Genomic DNA, 18,059 nt, shown 5'->3' with positions numbered 1-18,059 from the left:
CCTATTAAAACGTCTCTTCACTTTTTTCTTCACTGTCTTGAATAGAAAAGCTTCCAACACGCTTGCGTGTGACGTGAAAAATAGGCGTTGGCCCTTTTTCTAGCATGCGCACGTTTTCGGCGCAGCTCGAGCCTGTTACTATGGGGGCCAAAATAAAAGCAGACACGCCACGCAGCTGACATGCTCACGCCACGCAGCCAGTCTGAACCAGCCCTTAGAATGTTCGTCTCATTGTTACTTTCTGCTAAATCTTTGTCACTTAAGTGTGCATACATACATACAAACACACACCCACACCTGCACATTTTAGATTGGTTAATTATGGTACAATATATATGTATGTACACTGAATATTTTGTAGCACATCATGAAGAATAGAACCATGATCTTACGGTCCAATAGAAGCATCTTGGCCTTTGAATGTGGTGATTTTCTCCATGGACTGCTCATTAAGCTTTGATCTGTTCATGTAAACATGTTAATGCCAGTCTTGTGAACAGTAGATTCTTCTTGTCGTATAAGACTTGAAAAGAGAACAGGAGGTTTACCTGAATTTAAAAGTATTTAGACCACAGAATTTGTACCTCTTCGAAGTTCTCTGAAAAACAGTTAGCACCCAGTCTGTCTGCCTCAGTTCCCCACTTCCTTCAACAACGATGAGGTGAGGGAGGAGCTTTGGTTGAAAACAATTCTGATTGGACAGCCCAGCTACACCAATCCAGAGAGAAAGCACAAGAGAGAGGAACGTCTTTTGTAACAAGGCTGGACAATGGAACTTCACAGTCCTCTGCCAAAATTCCCTAGCGACTGAAACCTCATTATTTAATTGTATTTCAATGGAGTTTTTCTCTGTTCCTTGTAGAACGTCAGAGTCAACATGAATATACCCTTAGCATGTTTTGGTACGCCTGACATCCCAAATCCCTCTTCCTTCTGATTGGAGTTGAGAACCAGATGGACACAACAATATTCTCATACCTTGTCAAACTCGTATCACATGCACAGTGAGGCTCAACAATGGGATAGCAATGTCCATTGTAAGTTAATGTGTGTTTGAGGGAAAGAGTTGATGTCTATGTACAACAACAGGACATGTATTCTGCCTCCAGAGGAAACTATGTAGGCTACTTTGTATTTCTGTAGATACATTTTGCTGTGTGTGTGTGTATGTGTGTGTGTTAGTGATATATTTTCTGTATCTTGACGTAGACATTGATCTGTGGCTGTGGAACATGCATCACAAGATTTAGAATAGAACTGTGCATATAGGATAGTCTGTGCTAGGAGTACGCATATAGCATACACAGCATTCTCATAAAAGGGAGTTGGATTTTGAGGCCTTATTATATGCTGGAACCAGTAAAAAGCATGAGAGCTTCATCTGGATATCTGCCCAAATTAATATCTTACACGCTGCTTCCTGTGTATTGCTGAAGTTAGGCATCAAGATGACGGCTTGCTATTCTCATGTGACATGTCTGTTGTAAATCATCAATCAAATGGCTTCCATTACAGTGAGTGTCTGCAGTCACAACAGTCAGTGCAGAGTCCAAGCCATAACAACCAGTCAAACCGGTTGTGTTGTCATGGTTCTCTGGTCATAAACATTGCTGTGTGTATAGTAAAATCAGCCATGTGAATGATAACAGATCACAGATAACAGGCAGGGGTGTAGTGGTAAAATAACACATGGATAAACTATGAATGCTGTAATCATGGTAAGGTGGACTGTGTAAATCCATGTCTCATTCTGATGTCCATTCATTTTATTGTTTTGATTGATGGAACACTGTGAAAACTACACACATTAAACTAACACACAGTTTTACACAAACAATACCACACACAAAGGACACATATACAAACTTTAAAAACTCATAACACGTTTGCCTGTTAACCAGCAGTAGTCTTTCTCTCAAGTCCATCCCTAGCATTAGCACTTCCAGGTTAACTTGGTTTTCCCGGCAGCAAGATGGATGGTGTTTCAAAGTCATATCAAGTGACCTAGAGGGCTGAAATGTGATCAGTAAAGCGATGCTTGTTAGAGAGAAAAAAAAGAAAAAAGAGTTTGCTTTCCAAGTAATTTCAGTAAAACTGTAATTGGGTATTGTTGTTTGATTGATCTTTGATCTTTATTTAATCAAAACAACTGATATTACCTGAAAAACACAACTCCTCATTATTTAATTGTATTTCAATGGAGTTTTTCTCTGTTCCTTGTAGAACGTCAGAGTCAACATGAATATACCCTTAGCATGTTTTGGTACGCCTGACATCCCAAATCCCTCTTCCTTCTGATTGGAGTTGAGAACCAGATGGACACAACAATATTCTCATACCTTGTCAAACTCGTATCACATGCACAGTGAGGCTCAACAATGGGATAGCAATGTCCATTGTAAGTTAATGTGTGTTTGAGGGAAAGAGTTGATGTCTATGTACAACAACAGGACATGTATTCTGCCTCCAGAGGAAACTATGTAGGCTCATATCAAGTGACCTAGAGGGCTGAAATGTGATCAGTAAAGCGATGCTTGTTAGAGAGAAAAAAAAGAAAAAAGAGTTTGCTTTCCAAGTAATTTCAGTAAAACTGTAATTGGGTATTGTTGTTTGATTGATCTTTGATCTTTATTTAATCAAAACAACTGATATTACCTGAAAAACACAACTTTTTAATCTTTTTGAAAATGGAGATATAGTGTTTTTGAACCAAACTCTTCATATTCTAGCCTCTGTAAGTCTGTGTCAGTAAAATCACACAATTATCCAAGAAAATACATTGTCTCAGCTTTCCAAAGAAGTCAAGCATTTGATTATAGACCAAACTAGGTGAGAACAGTGGCCTCTGAAGCAGGTGTTGTGCAATTTCAGGCAAAAACTTGAAATTGGTATTGAGATCCATGCGGTTAAAAGTAATCATAGGTCACGTGACAAATATCTTTCAGACGAAGCACCAACACGCACAGCATTCACCTGACCAACCAGTGCCAGCTGCAGACTGCTCCATGTGGTATTGGATAAAAAAGAGGTCAGAACATGTGTTGATGATGGAGGTTATTATCCAGTGTTCATAACATGTTTTGGATGCCATTGCTTTCTGACTTACAGTATATCTCATGTAGAAGATGATAATGATAGGCCTACTGCTTCGTACAGGAATATTTTCCCCTCCTCTAAATCTCTAGTGACTAATGCAAAAAGATGCATGCAGATTTTCTTGATATAAAACCTAACATGCAAATAATCATAGGCCTACTTTCCTAGATATGGGTAGCCCAAACTGTCCTGAAATAGGAAGATTTGTAGCATGTATCGATGGCCATTAAGATGACCAAGATAACTATCTTAGATTAACTGAACAACACCACAGACCACTTCTGCATAAGTTCACGGAGTGCTGAAATGTACACTTTTGTTTGATCATATCTGAAGTGAAACTCAGCAAATATGCTTTGTGGTTGGGAACTTAAGCTTAGGTTACAGCACAAATATTTCCATGGTTGAAAACGAAGCCTTGTCATATGCATTTTACTTTCACTCACTATCGCTTGGGAGGGAGCAATCCATACAAACATTTTTATTTCTCCCCAAATCATAAACGTTGATTGTACCATTTTTGCTGAAATGTACACTTTTTTTGACAATAGCTGAAGTGAAACTCAGTAAACATGCTTTGTGGTTGGGAACAAAAGCTTAGGTTACAGCACAAATATTTCCATCCATAGATAAAAATGACCTTTTACACAAGACAATTATTCAATAAATAAATACATTAATAAATATGCTGAAAGTTTAATCCCCCCAATGGTAGACCCAAAGTTACACTCTTGATGGGGTGCATGCCTTTTATGGGGTATGGGGCATTTTCACTTTCTGAGTCCAGTCAGCAGCATAGAGTAGTCTAGTAAGAACAGCAACATGTGATATTGTTCTCATGTTCTTACAGCTTATAGCATATCAATCTAACTGTCTGCATTGAAGGAATAATTGGATTACATACACATGTAAGGATCCTAATTTCCATGCTGATGATAATCCTTCAATAATATGTGGAGTTTTGATCAGCCACTGAGTCTGGGCGTATTGTGGGTCTACGGTCACATGCGTGTCACATGTCCACAGGAGAAGTTAACTAGGAACAGGAAATGTAACCAAATGTATACATTTTCATGTCTTGATTGATTCACTCTAATGGTCTCACTACAACAATATGGGTCTCAGTCTCATTAGCAACTCATCATGTTCCCTGTCAGTGTAACCAATCACAAGTTGACACCTAGTTGACACAATGTTCAAGGAGCCATTTTGTAGTCAGAACTGGATCACTGATTTTACTAGTAGTCTGGAATTAGTAGTCTGGACTACTGGAATTAGACTACACCTTACCAAAGCTACAGAGGGTTCAGGGTGGTAAGGTGTCCAGCATAGTGGTTCGGGTCAGCATTGCACTAGGATCATTACTTGTGTGTTGGTCCCCCCCCCCCCTCCAATTAATCGGCAGAGGAGAGCCTACGCATGCTATCCCTGGAGAAAACGAGTCTAATTAATCTGGTGATGGGAGGCATTCTTATAAACAGTAGTGTGGGTAGGCCTATATCAACCTACCATGGATAGTAATATTACCTTGAAGTGAATATATACCATATTAAGCGGAAGTTAACAGGGGTTTAATAATCAATTGTTTTATTTTCAACAGCGCGCAGAAAGCTTCACGATTTCCTTCACTCTAAAAAGTGATGTCCCTTACAGAAATGTTCAGGTTTCTGGCGAACAGTTGCCGCAAATTTGCGGCAAGGTCATATTTTCACATGCAAATTAGGTTTCTGGCAAACAGTTGCGTTTAACTTTTGCATTTTGTCATATGCAAATTAGGTTTGTCACCAGAAGTTCACTGGAAGTGTGGTGGCAAATCACTGGCAAACACATTTGCCACTAGTGGCAAACTTCTCATTATTGCCAGAACTTTGCTGGAAGTTTGCCTCTAGTGGCCAACACTGGCAAACCTCTGGCCATATTTTCTAGTGAACTCATTTGTTTTCCACAAATTACCCACACGTTTGCTGCAAATCTGCTGCAGAGATTTTGTGAGGGGTGTTAAAAATTAATTTATTTCAACATCACAATTTGAATGGATTGAACTTGTTAAATAAAGTAAAGTCAACAAAAAATACACATGTCTGTTAACTTACACTGCGGATGTCCCGCAGACGGGACAATTGCAGTGTCCCCCACCTCCCCCCAACATTCTAAATCAATTGTATGCACCATATTGTTATGTAGCATAGGAATATTAAACACCATTTAAAAGCTAGAACTCTTGGGAATCCATATATGACAACATTTTTCATGTACAATCTGTATAGTGCTTTACATTGTCAGATTAATCTTACTATGTCTCAATTAAATTTGATCAAAAATGCCCCCCCCCCACCCCCGTGCCCTCTGCCTCCCTGTGTATATCCCTTAGCAAAAAGTAGATGCAGCATATTGGGTGTTGAAATATTCACAGGAATCCCTAGAAATGGCACATTCATGTTGTTTTATCCAATATTAGTTGAGCAGATGTATACCGGTAGTTCATCTTATCCCCTCTGTTTTTAAAAATAATTCTGTTGAACACTGATATGCTACAAACATGGGAAAGGCTGTCGCAAATCCTTCGAACAGGTGGTCAATCAGAGATTTCAAACGAACAAGGAAACAACATGTCACAATGCAACACGCTGTTTTCCCTTGATGAAAGTGAAACCATGAGTTTTCCCACATCTCAACTTTGGCCAAAGTTTTCAGAAATAATCATTTTCAGTGATAAAACCTCATGGAAATAATATGCATTTTCCATATGGGGTCTTAGAAGTCACGACTTCCATATGGGGTAGTTGCTCCACAACGCAGCAATGCCAGACTGAACTTCCCGACCTCAAATGTTGTGGGCGGGACTAAGTTCTGCTGCCATCTAGGCTACACAACCATTGAACCAACAAACAAAATGCAAAAATAGAGACTTTTGTGTAATCATTCCATATTTTGTGTAGTTATTCTATATCAGAACCCCTGACATGTATTCCAAATAGTCTACAAGAGCTACCTCAAAGTGTTACCTTTCATTTTCATTATGCTTCTACACCAAGAGGTTGCCACACAGTATTGTCAGTATGCATTTTGGGTTTCCATTGGGCATTTTGCAAAACACATGAGCATACCTTGACAAATAATGGTCTAATGTACTCATATTTCATTCTATATTGTTCTACTTACTGATACAGACTTACAAGACCTGGTAGTGGGCCTCAGTTGTTTCCAAGACAAAATAATTGACCAAGAATGTGGTCATTTCCAGAGATGTACAAAACCGCCTATCATTATACCCTTTGCCACACTCTAAACCCAGATTTAGTTGTAATAAATATGTTAGGTGGTCACTACTAATGTTTGTGTGTTTTGTGAAAACTCTATGTCATAACTAAAAGAAATGAGTTGATTTTACTATTTAAGTGGAATATACAGTGCACTGATCATGTTAAGCAGAGACAACGATAAATGTTATGTTTTTGCAAGGCAGAGGAGGGGTCTAAAAAAATTCTGCCCATCAACCGTTCCTCCTGCTTCTCAGTCCAGATGAATGACTCCATGCCTCGTGCTGCTGTGACAAATAGTTAGCTAAATGTTTGTTTACGTGATTTAAATTAACCTGAGAAAAGTAAGGTAACATTAGCTCCGTTGTTAGCATGCTAGTAGTCTTTCGGACAGTTAGCTCATGGTAGCTACCTTCCAATGGGTGTGTATGCCAGATTATAACAATATCACATATGTTTTCGTGTAAATATACTTGTCTTGGTGCTACTAAGTTTAATTCAGACTTTATCATTGAAATAGGTGTTTCTGTCTGTAGACAGTTTTAGCTAACCATAGCAGCACATGTTGGTTAGCTTTTGGCTAATGTTAGCCGATGTCCATATTTGTTGCATTCATAGGTGATATAACAAACTTTTATTTCAACTGTGTAAATGAACATGGACTAAAAAATTGTTTTCTTATGTTCTTTTTTTATAGGTTCTTCATCTACAGTGGATGTGGAATATTTATGAGTTTAAATGTTGTTTGTTCATGTTTTATCAATAATAAAAGGCATTCCTATACATTGTGATGAATTTCTTTTCAATTTTTAATAAAACAATTAAATTAATACAGTACCCTAATCTTAAAATAAAAAAAACAATAGGCCTATCTACAGAACTTAGTTAATATTTTAATGAATTTGTTAACATGCATTTTAACCTAGTTATTTTATACAACTGCAACTTCTGAAACAATAAGTTAAGTGAACTAAAGATTTTTAGTAAAGACTACTAATGTAAGCTTAATTTGTCTACAGCATCAACATAAGGTTGTTAGTTGACACAACTAAACATGTTTAGTTTTATGTTTTGTAAAAACTAGAATGGTTTAAGGCAATCGGTTTCCACGCAATTTTCTAGTAATGACAACTAGTTCGGGTTTAGAGTGCACTCTCTGACAGTTCATCACACAGTCAATCTATTGGTACCACAATAATCTACTAGCCCTCTACTTTCAAAAGAGGTCAAGCACTTGAATATAAAGTATGTGGAAACAGGGCCATTGTTAGTAGGCGGTGTGCAATTTTGAGCAAAAACTCAAAATAGTGGGGGTAAGTGTAAAGATTTAAAACAGCAAGTCAGAACATATATTTGGCCCTAAGTTGACAGCTGGTTGCTTACATTTTTAAGTTGGCTCAACTAAAAATTGCTTACAGTGGGTGAAAGGTTAAAGATAGATTTCAGCTATCTAAAAAAAAAACTGTATTTTAAACTGTCTTTTACGGAGCCCTCCGGGTGACATGGGAAAAAAAAAACATGGGTTAAAAAAAAAAAAAAAAAGTAATGGGGAAAAAAAACATGAAGAAGAAAAAAAAAACGATGCACTTTTGCGGGATCTCATTGCGGGAGATCTCGCAAAACTTTTTTTCTACTTTTGGAACTTGCTGGGCTTCCTACTTGACCCCAATAGGCCCACAAACCACTACCGCCAAATGGCAATCGTATCATGATACTATGATTGCTCTATCACTGTTGCGTGTTGTGGGTTTTCTGGACACATTACATAGGCCTATGACACGGGAGGGAGAGGGAGACACCTGCGTGCAGACACGCACACACAGGCGCGTAGCAAGCGTGGGGGATGTGGGTGTTATAACGTACACAGTTTTGCTGGAACACGATTCTATCCCCCACACTTTTTGTCAGATTAAATTGAAAGTAAAATATGGAAATAAACGCTCCCGTAAAGAGTTGGAACCGTATCTATAAGGCACACACAGAGACACGAATAGGTCTGTTGATTTGATTGAACGGTCATCCAGCCAATCACATCAAGTTAGGTGAAGAACCAGAGCCGCTCTGATCAAATTCAAAGTGTATGTCTTTCAAGGCTATGCTGCTGCTTGGGTCTGCATTGTAACGTCTGCAGTGAGCAGATTTCAAATAGAATTGAAATGATAATTGTTACCGCATTATGCTAATTTAGTAAACCAAAATTCACTGTCTGACTGACAGTTTTTGTCACAATGCAGGGAGTCAAAGTGAAAGCGGGGTGCGTGCACCAAGGCACCTGTTTCTGCAGGAAAACCTTTGGCTACTGTTCTCAGAGCATTATGCTTTCTCTGCCTATGATCTGCAGCTTTTCTCAAACTATGGGCCTCCTCAACAATTAACATACTGGTCCACGTAGCTGCGAAATTAAGTTATGCCCGGTGCTTCACACGTCTGCTCATTTGCAGCATACTTATTCATTTGGTGTCATCAACTATAGATAGACCTATTTGTGTCTCTGTGTGTGCCTTATATACGGTTCCAACTCTTTACGGGAGCGTTTATTTCCATATTTTACTTTCAATTTAATCTGACAAAAAGTGTGGGGGATAGAATCGTGTTCCAGCACGCTTGCTACGCGCCTGTGTGTGTGCGTGTCTGCACGCAGGTGTCTCCCTCTCCCTCCCGTGTCATAGGCCTAATGTGTCCAGAAAACCCACAACACGCAACAGTGATAGAGCAATCATAGTAGGCTATCATGATACGATTGCCATCTGGCGGTAGTGGTTTGTGGGCCTATTGGGGTCAAGTAGGAAGCCCAGCAAGTTCCAAAAGTAGAAAAAAAGTTTTGCGAGATCTCGCAAAACTTTGCGAGATCCCGCAATGAGATCCCGCATCGTTTTTTTTTCTTCTTCATGTTTTTTTCCCCATTACTTTTTTATTTTTATTTTTTTAACCCATGTTTTTTTTCCCCATGTCACCCGGAGGGCTCCGTAGTCTTTCACCCAGCCAGCCACACAATTTCTTTGTTGAAATTGACACAAAATGTGTTGTCCCTGAGCACACACAGCAGATGTGTTAAAAATGACACATCACTATTTAGAGTGATTCCACCACTTCCAGTTCCTTCTTTGTTTCTGAAAGGTGACATCAACACACATTACTTACTGTAAACAAGCTGACTTGATCTGAGCAGCAAATACAAAAGAAGACATGATCGTCTTTGAAGGCTCATCTGCAACTGCAAAGTGGATTTATTTAGGTCTACTGATCTACATTCCTTTCTCAAAGGGTTCAGGTACAGTGTGGGTTAGTGTGTGTGTGTCTGTGCAAGATTTGTTCATTTGATATTCAATTGCACTTCACTGGCTACCTATGGCCACTTGCATCGAATTCAAGTCTCTAACGGTTGCCTACATAGTATTCTCCTGGTCCTGCCCGCACCTACTAGGATGCCCTCATACAGGCATATGCTACCTCCCGACCGTTGCACTCCTCAGACGAGCGACGTGTAGCTCTGCCACCTATATACTGTAAAGAATTGGTGCACTTGGTGTTATCTTAACTTCTATTCTTGTGTCAAGTTGACTATGATTCACCACTATTGTTTAAATAACTTCTGTGTTATTGTCCCGTAAACTAGTGGTAGAGTTGATACAAGGCAGTTAGGGATTATGGGTAAATGGGCTACTTTCTTGTTTATAATGTTTTTCTTTTTTTCTCATTAGTTTATTGTGGCTTTTTTGGATTTGTATGAGGTAGAACAACTGATAAACAAAATTACTGTAATTATCCGAGTATTGTCAAGATTGTCAGGATTACTGTACATTTGCAGGATGATCGTGAGCCAAACACACACCCAGAAGCTTTTTTCCCTTGGTCGAATTTTGGTCGAGTTAGTGCTGTCAGTCTTGCGCAACAATGGCAAACTTAGTTTCATGGTTGAATCATCATCATCTCCAGTTTATGAACATTGCGTTGTCCCATGATTAGTAGAAGTAATGACTGGCCTATGTAGTATCAGCAAAGTCTTTTTAGGCAAGTCCCTCCACTCGGCAGCCACATTGTAACACTTTATGGGCACTTATTGGGCATCTATTTCGGGCAGAACTGAGTGTGGGCAAGGCTTCACAAATCATGACACACCAACCTCGCTCCAGCTGGGAGATCACAACACATGATTGACACGATGTATTCATAGCATACCACATGATTGGCAAGGAAGGATTGGAAGGAGCGAAATATGTGTAGACAACTGCCATGCCATGAAGCAGAACTATCAGGCGGTGTGAGCAGGCTACTCCTGCACAGAACCTCTCTCTCGATCATGGGCGTAGATTTAGGGTGGGACGCTAAGGACTAGTCCTAATCAATACTTTAAGATGACAAAATTGTCCCCACCTATATTTTAGCGAACTTATTTGTGCTGCTGATCATTCCAACAGCCAGCACAACAGTACAAGAAACGTCGTCATATGATTTGCTGAAAAACAGAGGGGGAGGGGGAAGGGTTATCTGACATGCACGCTACAGTAGGCCTACACGCACGGAGAGTGTCAAAGCACAGGCTACGATTTTTAGACAATGCCTAACTCCCTAGGTTGTTAATTGCCACACCCCTGGGCACATTGTTTATAAAATAAAATGTGCAAAATACCAAATTAAACTTGGCGCCGGGTGGAAAACGAGTTTTACGCCATGAGCCAGGGTCCAAAATACAGCCCATAGTCATCTCTAATAATTGTCTAGCAACAACACAACCCGTCTCACTGATATTTAATTTGAACAAAAAATACTCCAAAACGTTTTTGTGTTAATTACTCATCTTATTAAGTCGGTATATGGTTAAATGACTCGTTACAGGGCGAATGAAGACTCTCTCGCCCGCCCCTACTGCCTGTAGGAAGAATATCCCGCTTGCAATTTCAGTGTATCGTACCTGCCGACCGAAGCAGGATCAGTTTACAGCACAGAGGCAGGCTAACGAAACGCTAGATATTGTTGCAAACGTGTGTATGATGGCAGAGCCGGCGAAGAAGCAGCGAAAACCTTTGACGGAAGACGCAAAGAAAAGGAGAAGAGCTTCAGACCGAGCGAGGGGGAGTTTCGTAGAGAAAAAGCATCAGGCTTGCCTGGTGTCCCTTTAACTATTCAAGCTTAACTCAAGCTTTTATTAACTTGGTTTGGACAGACAACATACATGATCACATCACACTATGGCTGTTTCTCAAAGTCGCATCCTTCAAAGCTGCTTTTTCAAGTATGTTATGTCATCAAATCTCGCCAAGCACTGTTCCAATGTCAAGGGTGCTATAAAATTCTATCAAGTACGAGGATGCATGTGTGTATCTTCTGCGTGCTTGGAACACTCACAATCCTGTGTGCACATTTATGGAAGATTTAAAATATGTACTAAACAAGGCAGTTAACTATGTACTGTATGTGTTATTGTCACTACCTAAATGAAATATGGGCTCAAATAATTTTCACAACTTTGAACTCTCACACCGTAATTGTATAAATAAGGCATTTAGGAAGCAGCACACTATGGAGGGTCTACTATCAGTGGTACAGTGAAATCAAATGCAAAGAAAACAAATCAACTAAACAATAACAAAATCAAATGCAATGGGCCAAACGCTGTCACAGTGGGGATCAGCAGCGCTACACAAATGCCCTCCTACCAGTGGCTAACAAAAAGAGAACAGAAACTAAACAAAACAAGCAAAACAAACAAACTCAACTGCGTCAGTTACACAGACACTCAATACATATATCAGACAACATCACAACATTCATTCATTCGTTCACACAAACTAAGATGTTGGACACGGAGTTATTTGTAACAGGACAGTGTAGCAAAACAGAGGTCGGCAAAGCAGCAGTGTTCAGGTGTTAGTAGGACCAGCAGCCCTCCCTGCTACATATTAAATATGTAATCCATAATCCATATGCTACACATTGATATAATATGTAATCCATAATCCATATGCTACACATTGATATAATATGTAATCCATATGCTACACATTGATATAATATGTAATCCATAATCCATATGCTACACATTGATATATATGTAATCCATAATCCATATGCTACACATTGATATATGTAATCCATAATCAATATTATATTAAACATGGGTATTGGTCTGGACTGGTTCAGCTGATTTGCCCCTGCCTAGGAATGAGTTAGTTACACATATTTCTTAAGTTAAAATCTAAAAGTTGAAATCTGCAGACGGGAATAATACATTATATTAGTAGTTTTATCCATTTGCCAATTAAGCATTTTATTCATAATTGTTTGTTTTGATTTACTCAAAATGGAATAGAAAGAATAAAAAAAACATTATTTTTAAATCATTACAGATATGCTTGAAAGACGTAGAGGTTGTATAATCAACAGCTCAGGAAAATTTCCCTTTGATAAGTGGGGAGTGAATGATGAGGACTTCCTGACCTTTGAACCCGATGTTCTTAAATGGACGGCTCAGACTGATAAGGCCAACTCCTTAGCAACAGAGTGGGATGGAGAGCGCCATATAAATAATGCTTACACAGCTTTTGGCAATAATTTGTGTAGCAAAGCCCACATCTTGAAGATGAAGCTAGCAGCAAGGCCCAGTGATGGTGCACACACAGGTAAATTTCAGCAATCTGAAACATGAAATATTGTTTACAGTGTTTACCATTTGGTAATGTGTCCTGCTCTTGGGTAGGACATGGGGTGGAGCAAATGGCCTACCAAATGGGGTGGCCCTGGTCCAAACCAACCAGATCTGGGTCAGAGCTGATCTGGCTTTTGTGAATAATTCAGTTAGCTCTGGGTATTTTCATGCTTGCATATAGAGGAGAGTGAGTTTGATTATCGTCTTTTACTATAATTGGTTTGGTATGATGCATGTTTGAATTCAGTCAGACCCATTAGTTAGTAATAGGCTTTATCCTTGTACTGTATGGGTTTTTATGAGTTTCCGGGCAGCTGGCTATTGAATGGAGTCATGGGGTGTATTGAGTGCTATAATTGAGTAGATATTTTAGTCCATGTTTGGATTGGGCAACTGCATATTTACAGATGAGGAAATCAACACTGTGTCAAATGTGAATTAATTAACACTGAATCCATTAAAAGCAGAAGACTTTAACTGTAAACTTTGTTTTTCACAGATCACCCACCAACTCTCCAGGATATGATTTGGGCCGTTGCACTTGTCATTATATATGCTATATGTCACATTGTAATTTTTGTGATAATAATAATGGTTACCAGGTGGTATATAAGGAGGTAAGGTGTTTTGTGTTCTGTGTTTTAGCAAAACAGCATTTTGTCTTACTGACTTCTCTATTACTGTTGTCTATTGTCTCTATTGTCACTATTACTAATTACTAATTTTATGTAATTAGTTCCCCAACTGATGACTGATCCTCGTCTTCAGATTTAGCTAATGAAGCCTGAACCCTCTTCAGATTCTGTCTGTCTGCCTGCCAGGAGATGCCGCCAGAATGCTCAAGCCCCTGGAAATTGCCCTGAGAAACCCTGGCAGGTGTTCATGGGGCTCATTCTGTGCGGCCTTCTTAGGTCCCTGTTTCAGACCCTTCTGTGCTCAGTCATGGTTTTCGGCCTTGTGGAAGGTTGTCTACTCTGCACCTGTGAATCTTGCTCTTTGTGCTGCCCCAACCCGGTCTGTAAGGCTTTCTTGTTGTTTTTGCCTTGGACGCTTGGACTTCTGGCCCTTTTCTGGATTTACTTTTCTGTTTGGAACCGGGACTTCTTTCCCTGTTTTTTCTCTCTTGGACGGATCTTCTGTGAGTTAAGACTGTGATTTGAAAGGCTTTACCTAAGTTAAACCTGTGTGCTTCCGAAAAATAAACTCTGTTGAAACCTTACTCCTGTGGGCTCTTGCAATTGTGCTCACCGAGTATTGTAAGAGATTCAACTCAAAGACTTAACTCTTCCACATCTGAAGAAAAAAGACACGTCCACTGAGTGTCCAACAGAATGTCCACTGAGGTGCAAGCACTTCATATTGTAACGATTTGAAAGCGAACCACACAGTTGTGCAATCAAAAGGTTTATTCACTGGGAACGAGAGCAGTGACACAGACAGATTTAGACACAGAACACAATACACACGGGGCAGGTCAAGCAGACACACACTACACACATACAGGGGAGGTCGCAGCCCCCCACACAAAAAGGATCACACACGAGGGAGAACTAAAAGGGAAACATGTCACACTAAAGACGCTAACTTTACACTTAAAACTAAGGAGAATAACGACATAAACCCCCCCAAATGTTCGCTCTCGTATCCCAGGATCCCCTGCGCGGGAGAACGCGAACACTGTCTTTTGCGCCGACGTTACACAGCTCCCCCAACAAGCCATTGCCGTCCTCGGCAATGCCCACGAGGTAGCCACATGCTAACGTCGGCGCGCGTCGCCCGCCACTCAGTTCAGTGCGAAAGTTCCGCCAACTCACGTGGGGTGCACGCGCCGCAGGAGCTCACTCAACGGGGCGCCACGCTGCTAGCAATCCAGTTCGGGCGTGCTAGCAGCCACGTGGCCGACCCGCTCGTCACCAGCTCCCTCTCAGCAGCCGCCCTCAGGCTGCACTTTCCGCGGCGTGTCACCACGGCACTCCTCCTCTCCAGACGGGGCCCTAGGTGGCCTTACAACCGTCGACACTGTCCCAAGCACCGGGGTTCGGGGGGGCCAGATGAAGCTGCGCCAACGCCACTCCGCTCCGTCGAGTCGTCGACCAGGACAGACAGGCACCGACTCCGCAGCAACCGGACCGCGCTGAGCTCTCCCGCTGCAGCTACCGTCTTCGGCGTCCCTCCTCGTGTTGCCATCTCGCAGAGCCGTACTGCTCTGTTCCCGGCCCGTTCCACTCCTTCGCGGCCTCGGCGAAGGCACGACCCCCGAGATGGTCGTGCTATAGAACTCCACACAACGAACTTTTTTTTTTTTTTTTTTTTTTTTTAACGGCGCCGGCCAACAGGCCAACTAGAACTAGCGCCTAGCACTGCATGGTGCCCCTCACACGCACCCAGAAGTTAAAGCACACACGAAACAGTCACACTCTAGAGAGCCTTTCCGTCGAAGCTGCCCCACCGTCGTGAGTTCGCTGCCTTCAGCGGCTCCGCCAACCGTCCATCGTCTAAGAACCTCTTCCTCGCCGCACTCCCTCGGCTCTGCTCACGCGTCGCGGCTCGCCGTGGAGTCAGCGCCCAGGCCAGCGTCGTCTCCTCCGCGACCGCTTCTTCCGGCCAGATCTCCTCCCATGGCAGCAGGCAGGTCCCGGTAACAGCTCCTCTCCTCCGGCGGCAGTCACGATAGAAGGCCTCGAGCTTTTTAGTAGCCCTGACAAGGGCTCTCTCTAGATCCTGTTGCGTGGGCCTCCACCCAGTGATGAGGTCTCCCGCTCCCAGCTTCTCCCGCTGAGTGGAGGCCATGTTCGAAAGTCGCTTCTGACACCAATGTAACGATTTGAAAGCGAACCACACAGTTGTGCAATCAAAAGGTTTATTCACTGGGAACGAGAGCAGTGACACAGACAGATTTAGACACAGAACACAATACACACGGGGCAGGTCAAGCAGACACACACTACACACATACAGGGGAGGTCGCAGCCCCCCACACAAAAAGGATCACACACGAGGGAGAACTAAAAGGGAAACATGTCACACTAAAGACGCTAACTTTACACTTAAAACTAAGGAGAATAACGACATAAACCCCCCCAAATGTTCGCTCTCGTATCCCAGGATCCCCTGCGCGGGAGAACGCGAACACTGTCTTTTGCGCCGACGTTACAATATGTTTAATAGTTAAAGAGAAACTATGCAGTATTGGCAATTTATTTGCTGTTGTCTTGGTTTTTGCTTGTTTTTCACTGGCTCTGTCATGACGAATGTCTGAGAAACTCCATCGCTACATTGTTCTAGCCGGTGCCTAAAGAGTATTTGTATTTACTGTAAATTACATTACATTACATTACATTACATTTAGCAGACACTTTTTGACCAAAGTGACTTACATATGTCAGCTATATTACAAGGGATTACATTGTCCCCGGAGCAACTTGGGGTTAGGTGCCTTGCTCAAGGGCACAACGGTGGAAGCTGGGAATTGAACCAACAACTTTCAGGCTACTGCACGCTAACCCAGCTACTTAACCACTACACTACCATAAATGGGTCATTCTATGAAAAGTGCCATTTTATGTCCCTCAAACAAAAGCGTCTTGCAAAGGTGAATTAACAATATTCATAATTATTTTATATTTTAGGAAATATAATAATGGTAAAAATAAATTATTTACTTTTTAAGAATTCATAATTTTTTTAAAGGATTTTAAGCACTTTTCGTATTAGGAATATTGCAAAAACTAAAAATGGCTTGTCCCTCGGTATGACTTGTCTAGTATCACTGGCTCTTTAGGATAAAAAAAGTCAAATTATCACAAAAATAAATACATGTACAAAAAGCCTCAAGTGTTTGTTCATGGATCATTAAACAATTTTATTTGGAATGTTTTTAAAATTATGAAAAAATCAACATTTTACATGTGTCCCCATGTTGTCGTCAACCCTGTTACTTTTGGATAAAACCCCCTTTGGAGAAAATGAACTGTGCCAAAAGTTACATCATTTTCAGGAAGTGATATCCCCTGCCTTCCAGGAAGTTAATGGGGAAAAGACCAGAAAAGTGTTGTTCTCTTTTAATGACTTTTATTACGGTTTTGCTCTGTCTGACAGAAGGGGACAAGCTTGTTTTGTCAACCCTGTTACCACAAAATCATGCATTAAAAAATAATTTGATTGAAAATTGAAATGTAAATATTTAACAGCATTTTAACCTCTTTGAATGCACACCATGTGGTGTCATGGTGTCCACCACATGGCTAGTAATAGCTGCCAATAACAATATTTCATCAACCCTGTTACTGTCAACCCTGTTACTGTCAATCCTAAAATCGAATAATTAATGTGTTCAACACCAGAATTATTTATGTAACACATACTTTTTTGTATAATATTCATGAATAGTTACAAGAGCACTCATATTATTTTATAATAATATATGTTTTTTTGGTAACAGGGTTGACATAGCACACATACCTCCATTGACTATTTGTTAAAGTAAATAAATATATAAATAAGATAGCCTGAGATGGCACCGCATGTTTTTTTGAGAGGTAAGAATCTACTTCATCCAAATAGGTGCTTCAAGATTTTAAAAACAGTACTTTGAAAATTAGATTTTTTGAATGCAAAATGGCACTTCGTAGAATGACCCAAATGCTGTAAAGCAATTCATTACACTCGTTATACTTCCTGATACTGAGGCGGTCGGCCCACCGGCCCAAAGTTGCAAGGGTGGTTTTTCCGCTCACAGGCGCTAGAGGGATGCAAGATGGCCATCATTCAACCCGAAAGAAGTCATATAACCATTCCAATGACTCCGAAGCTGTTAAGTTAAGGTAAATTGACCTAAAAAAACCTACATATTAAGCTAAAAAACCTGCATAGTTCACCTTTAAATTCAGCAGGAGCAGTTGCACATGGTCAGTTGCATTTTGGGAAAGCTCAGCTGTACATTCTTCATTTGTGAGATTAATGCTGCAGAGTAACGGCTCCTACAAACAGTTGCGTGCGGTGCAGTGCTAGATGCATCCTGTCCATGGGCTCAGTGGCGCCGGCAGGCGTAATCCTGT

General features: G+C 40.9%; 1 protein-coding gene and 1 long non-coding RNA gene across 4 annotated transcripts in view; one reads left to right on the top strand and one right to left on the bottom strand.

Annotated features, from left to right (window-relative positions):
* LOC143100112 (NACHT, LRR and PYD domains-containing protein 3-like) overlaps positions 1-624 on the bottom strand; it is a 20,513-nt gene extending 19,889 nt beyond the window's left edge. For 2 of the 3 annotated variants that reach the window (XM_076263052.1, XM_076263054.1), the window contains exon 1: positions 393-622. In XM_076263052.1, coding sequence (XP_076119167.1) covers positions 393-469 — 77 coding nt within the window. In that variant the 5' untranslated portion in view covers positions 470-622. Of the gene's footprint in view, positions 1-392 lie in introns of all 3 variants that reach the window. The other variant, XM_076263053.1, reaches the window with a different exon arrangement.
* An 8,916-nt stretch (positions 625-9,540) lies between these two features.
* LOC143099584 (uncharacterized) lies at positions 9,541-14,177 on the top strand. The gene is made up of 4 exons (XR_012981678.1): positions 9,541-9,627; positions 12,704-12,976; positions 13,502-13,619; positions 13,739-14,177. It is a non-coding gene; the product is annotated as an uncharacterized LOC143099584 (long non-coding RNA).
* Positions 14,178-18,059: the final 3,882 nt, after the last annotated feature.

This window comes from Alosa pseudoharengus, unplaced genomic scaffold (genome assembly GCF_046254945.1).
Source record: "Alosa pseudoharengus isolate Yale_2024_CS ecotype anadromous, Long Island Sound unplaced genomic scaffold, YU_APseudo_1.1 YU_APseudo_1.1_scf_3, whole genome shotgun sequence".
NCBI classification, from domain to species: domain Eukaryota; kingdom Metazoa; phylum Chordata; class Actinopteri; order Clupeiformes; family Clupeidae; genus Alosa; species Alosa pseudoharengus.
Note: the sequence above shows the minus strand (reverse complement) of the source record. Positions and strands in the feature narration are given on the sequence as shown.